General features: G+C 26.7%; 2 protein-coding genes across 2 annotated transcripts; both read right to left on the bottom strand.

Moving 5' to 3' along the window:
- Positions 1 to 2,799: 2,799 nt before the first annotated feature.
- On the bottom strand, positions 2,800 to 3,850 carry LOC107014176 (CASP-like protein 1F1). Its single transcript, XM_015214028.2, has 3 exons — positions 3,643 to 3,850; positions 3,424 to 3,553; positions 2,800 to 3,089 (listed from the first exon to the last, which is right to left on the bottom strand). The coding sequence occupies exons 1-3, from the start codon at positions 3,831 to 3,833 to the stop codon at positions 2,874 to 2,876; spliced, it is 537 nt and encodes a 178-aa protein (XP_015069514.1). The 5' UTR covers positions 3,834 to 3,850; the 3' UTR covers positions 2,800 to 2,873.
- Positions 3,851 to 5,498: 1,648 nt separating this feature from the next.
- On the bottom strand, positions 5,499 to 8,108 carry LOC107013832 (CASP-like protein 1F1). The gene is made up of 3 exons (XM_015213707.2): positions 7,806 to 8,108; positions 7,431 to 7,554; positions 5,499 to 5,917 (listed from the first exon to the last, which is right to left on the bottom strand). The coding sequence occupies exons 1-3, from the start codon at positions 8,003 to 8,005 to the stop codon at positions 5,696 to 5,698; spliced, it is 546 nt and encodes a 181-aa protein (XP_015069193.1). The 5' UTR covers positions 8,006 to 8,108; the 3' UTR covers positions 5,499 to 5,695.
- Positions 8,109 to 9,237: the final 1,129 nt, after the last annotated feature.

Here is a 9,237-nt window from a genome sequence, read left to right as displayed (position 1 = left end):
GAAATTTATAGATAATGTTTTTTGTTGTTGTAGTGATATAAGTGACTAGAATAGAAAAAATAATTTGGAACATATAACTTTTTTTTTTTAAATCCAAATAACTCGCAATCGCTATAACCTCTATTTGGCGAACACTCTGTTCTCACCGGGTAAACCCCACGATATGCATAACTTTTATTAATTTTAAAAGATTGTAAGTTTTACGTTGCTATTACTACGGAACATTTTCATTATTTTAAATAAAAAAGGAAAAAGGGCACAAAATGCGTCAAAACTCATAAGCCCAACAAGTCGAAGGCCCATGTTGATTGATCGGCCCAAATTGAGTTGAGGTCCATTTTTCTATTTTGTAGTTGTTACTAAAAGACAAGTTCAATAAGGCCCAATAGCGTTTGATGTCTATTTTTCTTGGGCCCAATGGAGTTTGATGCGTCGGTTTAGTTAGGAAAAATTACTTTGGAATGTTACTTTTTTAATTAAATAATTACTGATTTTAGCGATATTTTTTTTATTTATTACCATTTATAGCAATACTATATTAAATCTGCAATATGTATAAGAAGTGAATTATGTACGCGATAAATATGTATTATAACTGTTTTTAATAATATATTATGCTTGTTTTGGAAGAAATTGACACATTGTATTATAAGTATATCAAAATGTGCGATAAATTAATCATCAATAAAACTTGTATTACATACGAATAATAAATTATTCTTTGTAATATGTATTAAAACTGTATTATAAATGTATTAAAAGTGATCAACTGAAAAAAAATATTATTACTATTAATGGTAAATATTTTCTTAATATAGTANATATACAATTATATACATATACAATTCACCTCTCTCCCACTCTCTGCCTTCTCTCGCTTGTCTCTCTCAATCTCGCTCGCCTCTATCCTCTCTCTCCCAGTCTCGCTCGCCTTTCTCCTCCCTCTCCCAATCTCTCTTGCCACATATACAATTACATATGTACAATATACAATTATCTAACCAATATACATATACAATTCACCTTTCTCCCACTCTTTTCCCCACTCTCTCACGTCTCTCCACTCTCTCCCGATATTGCTCGCGCCTCTCCTCCAAATAACATGTATCTACAAATTGTAATTATCAAACTATAGCTATAGAGAGTAATTAATTATTTTTAAGTGGGTATATGTGAAAGTTTCTCTATTTAAAAGACCATATAGTAAAATTATTCTTCTATTTATAATTTAATAATAAGTGTGAAAATTAATAATAAACAAATATTATTAGACAAAAATAAATTTAATTTTTTATTCTGAAAGGATAAAATGAGGGTAGAGAAGTGAACCCTCACCAATAAAATAACCATTTATGTAGTCACTCAATGCGGCTACTGGAATTCCTCATGATGATAATTAGAACTTCTTTTAAAATGATAAAATTTCTACATCTCACTTTAATTATACGTGATTATATAGTTTGTTTGCTTTTTAAGAAAACAATATTAATTGATAACGGATAATTTCTGTTGTTAAATAAAAAAATATTATCACTAATTCTAGAAGATGGGATATAAAAGATTCATGTAATCATGTTAGTCGTGGTTTATTCGAAATTTATAGATAATGTTTTTTGTTGTTGTAGTGATATAAGTGACTAGAATAGAAAAAATAATTTGGAACATATAACTTTTTTTTTTTAAATCCAAATAACTCGCAATCGCTATAACCTCTATTTGGCGAACACTCTGTTCTCACCGGGTAAACCCCACGATATGCATAACTTTTATTAATTTTAAAAGATTGTAAGTTTTACGTTGCTATTACTACGGAACATTTTCATTATTTTAAATAAAAAAGGAAAAAGGGCACAAAATGCGTCAAAACTCATAAGCCCAACAAGTCGAAGGCCCATGTTGATTGATCGGCCCAAATTGAGTTGAGGTCCATTTTTCTATTTTGTAGTTGTTACTAAAAGACAAGTTCAATAAGGCCCAATAGCGTTTGATGTCTATTTTTCTTGGGCCCAATGGAGTTTGATGCGTCGGTTTAGTTAGGAAAAATTACTTTGGAATGTTACTTTTTTAATTAAATAATTACTGATTTTAGCGATATTTTTTTTATTTATTACCATTTATAGCAATACTATATTAAATCTGCAATATGTATAAGAAGTGAATTATGTACGCGATAAATATGTATTATAACTGTTTTTAATAATATATTATGCTTGTTTTGGAAGAAATTGACACATTGTATTATAAGTATATCAAAATGTGCGATAAATTAATCATCAATAAAACTTGTATTACATACGAATAATAAATTATTCTTTGTAATATGTATTAAAACTGTATTATAAATGTATTAAAAGTGATCAACTGAAAAAAAATATTATTACTATTAATGGTAAATATTTTCTTAATATAGTATGTTTATGTAAGTTTCTCATTTAGTTATAACCAATATACATGAACAATATATATATATATATATATATATATATATATATATATATATATATTATTTTTCTAAAATTCAAATTTATGAGGCTTATTTTTCATGCTAATTAAGGGGCTTTTGCCCCTTATATCAGAGGCAAACCTCTGAACTATTCCTGCCATTTAAAACACTTCTGAGGGATTTTAATGAATCCAATATGAGGGAATGAAATCGTTTTTGTTCGGAAACATATTTAAATGTAAATTTTTTTAATGCGAATTCAGATTTAATCGGGTGTTAATGCGAATATCAGACATTAGACATCAGATATAAAATAAAATTTAAACACAGAATAGTAATAAAAGGTTATAGTTTCTTTCATTTATCTCAAAGTACACCATCCTCTTTAAGCATAATAAATTACATGAAACACTAATTAATCACGCATAAATTAGTGAAATACATATTGGTTAGCTGAGATTATAGTGAGGCAAAGGTAGAAAATAATAGCAATGTAAGATAAAGTTACACTGACTGTAGCTTTTTGACATAATTTAGTAACATAGTTACATACAGGATTCCACCCTGAATATTTTTGCCCATATTTAGCCACATATCCTATTGATGTTGCTGATGCACATCCAGCCACCAGTAATCCAAACACAATCTGCCATTTAATTAATACGATAATTAAATTTTAATTACTAGTAATTAAACTACCTATTTTAAGTTTTATGAATTGACCGATAAAAAATATATTTACATAATCAAATCATTTATAAGCTAATTGTAGATGATATTGTTGGCTTCTTGGACATATTATTATGTCCTTAATGAATTAATAGACGAATGTTTTCCTTCATTTTTTATTTCTATCTAAAGGATCTTTGACTAGGATTCAAAGTTAATTTAATACTCTTTATTTCATTTTACTTGTCTCGTATTGATGAAATAAAGTTACACATTTAATCGCTCGCAAATAAATAAAAGAGGGGACGTACCAAATCATGGAGGAACAAGTAAAAAAGGTACTTGTTAGAGTTGAGATATTTCTTACAACAACAAATCAAAACAAGAAATAGAGCAACAACAGATGAGGCACATCCAATAATATTTGCATATGCAAAAATTCTGCAAAATGAGGGTAAAAGATTTATTTTATTTTATTGAAAAAAGAAATTCAATCTAAATTAATTATAATTTTTCCTGTAATTACTTACTTCATTGTAGGAGAATAGGTGTAATTTGCCACAATGCCAAGAACGAGAACCTGTTTACTAGTCATAATTCTCCAAACAGCGCCTAAACAGAAAGTAAATCCCAAAATTCTCAAAATAATTTGAAAAATTAACATAACTTTTTGAGTTTTGAGAGAAGGGTCATGCTTAATCTTGCCTCCAAATATCTCCATAATGAGAAATTGAGATAAAAAAAATTGTAGGTAAAAGATTTAAATAAAATCAAAGCACAAAAAAAGACTAGATAGTTGAGTGAAATAGGAGGTTAAATTTAATTTTTGTTGTTAGTATTTAAGGAGAAGATAAGAACAAATTATAAATGTAAAGACTAAAGAGAATGGAGTAGTTATGGGGTAAATTTCATAAATGATCACAAAATTATGATTTTTTTGAAATTAATATTATAAATTATTTCTAAAAATAAAAATACTTTACCAGAAAACTTTCATACTACTAACACAAAAATCACAATAACTCAATTTTTCAATAACATAATTTTAAGGTAAAATAATCACTTGTCCCTTATCAATTTATAATTACAGAATTCTTCAAACTGATACAATAATATACGCTGATACATTAATCTGATGCGCAAGATACGTTAATCGTTAAGTAAGATACATTATATTTTATACATGATACACTAATCTGATGTGCGACATACATTAATTTGATGTGCTGATACATTAATCTTATGTGTGAAAATGAGAAATTTTGGAAATTTATAAAACTAATAGGAAATAATGATAATAAGAGAAATTAAAAGTGAGATTTCTGTTATTTATTCTGTATTTTATTTTAGCCCTTTTTAAATTTCTAAAAACCCTTAAATCTTATAAATACAGTGTCAATAAAAAGAATAAATTTCTTTCACCAAATACCAACCAACCCCCAACACCTCTTTTCAAAAGTGTAGTTAATATATTTGTGTTAAATTTTATTGGATACGAAGATTTATGGAGAAATAGTTACTATTATTAATTATTCTTGCAAAGGTTATTAGTGTATCAGAAATAATACTAATATTGTAGTAAATTATTGAAAAAAGTTTCTTCCAGGTATCTTAAATGAGCTAAGAAAAAGAAAAGATAAAAAATATGAATAAAAAGATAGATACTAAACATTAGAGTGCTTCCGAAGAAATTATGAATATGGTATATCTGGACCAAAGTATTACAATATAAAAAATGATCATTAAATATGTTTAACGGTAATTAATATTTTTTGTATATATATTTTTAAAGTCCTTAGTAACATTGGTTTTAATGACGCTTAAATAATGCCGATAAAAATTTTAGCACCCTTTTATTAATGTCTATATTTATTGCCGCTAAAAGTTATTTTTATTATAGTATATTGAATGCAAATGTATTTTTGAACCAAAATGTTGACAGTAGAGACATTATTGAGCCAAACTATAAACGAAGAACATTATTATTCTTTTCACGTTAGATGAAAAAGATAGAAATTTGTGATGTTGTAGACTTGTACCATTAATCCTTTCTTCTCGCTTATCATTAATTAATTATGTTATACTACATTTGTGTAGTTATAAAACACTTGTAAATTTTAAACGTACCACTATATTTATATATCTATTATTTTTTTATTAAATATAAAAACATGTCAATCTTATTTCAAACGAATAAAAAATAGTTTCATATAAATAAAAACAGAAAATTACTAAAATGTTGCAAAGTTAAAAATGGTCCAGAAAATTAAACAAACTATATAAGACACCATATCTGCCTCTAAAAATGTACTACGTACCAATATAGCCAGGGAGTAGCTGCAATAATTTAATAACTTCACTGCGTACATATATATAGAAGTAAAAATAAATTAAATACAAGTCATTTATAATTCCACCAAATATAGTACAATCAGCAACTGTAAATATTTAATAATAACTGCATCTGCATTACATAAGCTTTTTTTTTTTTTACCTTTCTTGATACAACAAGGTAGAATTAAATTTTACTACTATTATATACTTTGCCATTCTTTTTTAATTTCTTAGTGGTAATAATTAAGTTCAAACTTGAATTTTTCTAGATTGATATGCTGATAGAATAGTAAGACATAAATAGAAAATAACCCCAAAAATAGAGAATATAACACTGGCTGTCATTTTATGACAAAATTTTGTAACAGAATCACAAATAGGCATCCATCCTGAACGAATCTGTCCATATTTCCCTACATATCCAATTGTTGCTGCTGCTGAACATGCAGAAAGCAATAGATCCATCATAATCTGCAATAATATTCCCCATGTTATATACAAATAATAATACGTAGCGTATTTTATGAAGCGATATGAAAAATGAGTATTTTTATTCATATATCGATGATGAGGAATGAAGGATATTTATGATATTCAAAATAATTTATGTATAGTTGTACATTTTTTTTGTGTGTGAATGTTATATAATTTCTAGGTTTTTTTGATAGTTGGGTCGTTATTCTAAGATTAATTGTTGTTGTATTATGATTTATGTTTCATATTTTATGTACGAATATATGTTATGTTTTGGATTCACGTGGATGGTGTTAATAATGCTTACGGTCCCAAAAGAAATAAAGAGATAATAAGAGAAGAATGATTATGATGCTTTGGGCCATTTATGTCAAACATTTTTCTTATATATCTCCCATATAATTTAAGAGAATTTTCTTGAAATGAAAATTTGATTATACCGACTATTTTTTTTTTAAAATATAAAGAAACATAATTTTATTAATTAAGATAGCGGGTACACTTCTGTTGATCCCTTGATTCTACTCTCTAAGATTTACCGACTATGAAAACGTAGAATAAATGAGAGTTTAGGGGTGGTAGCGATGGAATGGTCAAAGGGTGGGGGTTGAGTTAGTGGCAGAATAATTTTTTATCAGAAAATTACATTGTTTAGTTTAGTCAAAATTTTAATTTTATGTGTACGATATGTTTAACCATGAAAATTTTTCAATTAATTTGAAAATCAACGTTTGATCATATGAAAGTTTCAAATAAAATTTGAAAAACGCCTAAATCTTATTTTCACTTTTACTATAATTTTCTTTTTAAAATTTATCATATTTTTATTTTTATGTTTAATTAATCCATTTAATTATGTTTCATATTTAATGTTCTTTTCTTTTCTTTTTAAAAAAGAAAATTTAAACAACTAACTATTATTTGCAAAAATTATAACCTAACACGATTTTGTCTTCAACTCCATCTTAGGAAATTCAAATGAAGTATAAAAGTATTTGTAATAATTTGTATATGAGATCTAATCTATAAATTTTGTGTTAAACATTTTGAGATGTTACTCTCTCAGAGCAGATATAATGGTACGTTTCAGACCCCATTAATTAGTTAAGTTGGATGATTTTGGTAGTTTCTATAAATCATAAATATAAATCATATTTTTTTAAAAATACATTCAAATCTAAATTTTCTTTCTAAAAATTATGACCAAACACAATTCTAACTTTGAAATTTCTTACTCCTCAATAGGGCAAAAACAACAAAACGCCACTTGTGAAATTTATTTTTGCGATTTCATTAGGAAGTTTGTTACAATATGTAAAGATGAGCCGATGACCTAATCACCTCAAACATTACGAGAGGAACAAATACCTTGAATATTAATAACTTAAAAGCAAAGCAAGATACTGATTTGGAGGAAATTCCCTCATCTATAATAAAATATTATTGATTTATCAATTTAAAATGATTATGTGCAAAAGCAAACAAAAAATAATTAAAAGGTAGGACGTACCATATCATGAATGAAGAGGTAAAAATACTTGTGTTTGTGAAGATTCGTACGTCCAAAGATGGAAGCAAGAAACAGAGAAAAAAATGAGAAGGCACATCCAATGACATTTGCATAGACAAAGAACCTGCACATAACAAAAAAAATTCCCATACAACTTCAACACAAAATATAAGCTCTCGTTTAATCGTAGATTTTCAAAAATTATTTGCTATGATATTTGATCACTGTTTGAAAATCTGATCTTTTCAAGTTCCAATAACTCTTCTAGACCAGTTTTTGGATGAAATTGCACTTTCGCTCACAACTAAAAATAATAGTTCAAAATTTCAACTAAATTTATAATCAAATGCTAGTTTGAAAAAATAAAAGAAATACTTGAGTGCGGGAGAATATGTATATCGAGCATCGGTCTCAACATTGAAAATAATGAGCGTCTGTGTGCTTTTGAAAGTTATGCAAGCGGCAGTCAAAGTGAATGCAGTAGCCAAAATCCTCAACAAAATTTGGGCAAAAATGAAGTGTTTTTCAGATTTCATAGATGGGGTTTCGATTGATTTGATCGCAAAGTGATTCATTTTTTAAAAAAAGAAAAATGGTGTAAAGGGCTAGAAGTATAACTTTTTAATTATTTAATAAGAGAATAAGCAAATGTGGGAATTGTTGTGGAATAGTGCATATTGGTGGTGCTATTTATTTATACAGGGAGAAGAGTACTTAATAAATGAATGAATTCACTTCAAGTACAAAAAGTAGGTGTACATAAATAGAGTTGGTTAAAGTTTTTTAAATATCAAATTAAATTAATTGTATTGAATTTTTAAAAATTTATAAATTAAATTAATAAAGTACAATTTTAATCTTTTAGTTTCTCATACTTATTTAAGAATTCTTTTTTACAACCCTAAATATAACACCGAGAAAAAAAATAACATGATAAAAAGCATGAAGTATATTTAGGTAAGTTCTATGATAACAAGGTGGATTTTGTAATTTTTTTACGAATTATTTTTTTTATTAGAATACACCTTAATATTTAGTTAGAGTACGTAAAAGAAAATAAGTAATAGATATGAAACTCTAAAGATATGTTTTTTTTTATAAATATAGCAAACAAACATGACATGATAACTAAAGTCTTCGAAAATCACCTTTGTGCTTTTTCTACGGTATTATTTTTTATTAAAATAAGTTCTAAAGGACAAATAAGTAAGAAAAAATGAGAGAATAACGGACTTACGGGGCGTCGTTGTTGGTTGTCCAACTCACCTAAATTTGGGTGAATTAATGGCTTGTTTATTTATTAACTTAATTTATTTTCGTACATTAAATTTATTTATTTAGAAATTGATTTTACAACAATAGACTATCGTAGGAAATTTTTCTAACAAAATTTTTTTCTTGAAACTTTTTTGTTTACTATGTTTTTTGTTATATAGTGTTGACACCCAATTTTGGACTAACATTTTAAAAATTCGTGATTTTGAAGCTTTATTTATTTAATAGCAAATTTTGGTCCGATGATTTTAAAATTCATACATTTTGAGTCAAAGACAAAAAAATAAAAAAAAAATCTGCCTTTCCCATATTGTCACTCAAACAATTTTCAATTTTGCAATAGTCCCACATCGGTATTTTATCCTTTTTGAGGATTTTTGGGTTTCTATATAAACCCACTTCATTCACTATTTTTAGGAGGATTTGGAGGGGAAAACAAAAGAATACTCATAAAATTTTGAGAATTCTTGGTTCCCATAGTTCAAAAATTTTAAAGTGTTTTTGTGGTTTTTCGAGTTGAGGAGGTGGAGTC

This window comes from Solanum pennellii, chromosome 3 (genome assembly GCF_001406875.1).
Source record: "Solanum pennellii chromosome 3, SPENNV200".
NCBI classification, from domain to species: Eukaryota; Viridiplantae; Streptophyta; class Magnoliopsida; order Solanales; family Solanaceae; genus Solanum; species Solanum pennellii.
This window is presented reverse-complemented; position numbering and strand designations above follow the sequence as displayed.

Coding starts and splice junctions, on each gene's coding strand:
- LOC107014176 (XM_015214028.2), bottom strand. CDS start 3,833: ATGGAGATATTTGGAGGCAAGATTAAGCATGACCCTTCTCTCAAAACT. Junction 3,554..3,642: donor ACCTATTCTCCTACAATGAA/GTAAGTAATTAC, acceptor CTCATTTTGCAG/AATTTTTGCATATGCAAATA. Junction 3,090..3,423: donor ACTTGTTCCTCCATGATTTG/GTACGTCCCCTC, acceptor ATTAAATGGCAG/ATTGTGTTTGGATTACTGGT.
- LOC107013832 (XM_015213707.2), bottom strand. CDS start 8,005: ATGAATCACTTTGCGATCAAATCAATCGAAACCCCATCTATGAAATCT. Junction 7,555..7,805: donor ACATATTCTCCCGCACTCAA/GTATTTCTTTTA, acceptor TGTTATGTGCAG/GTTCTTTGTCTATGCAAATG. Junction 5,918..7,430: donor ACCTCTTCATTCATGATATG/GTACGTCCTACC, acceptor ATATTATTGCAG/ATTATGATGGATCTATTGCT.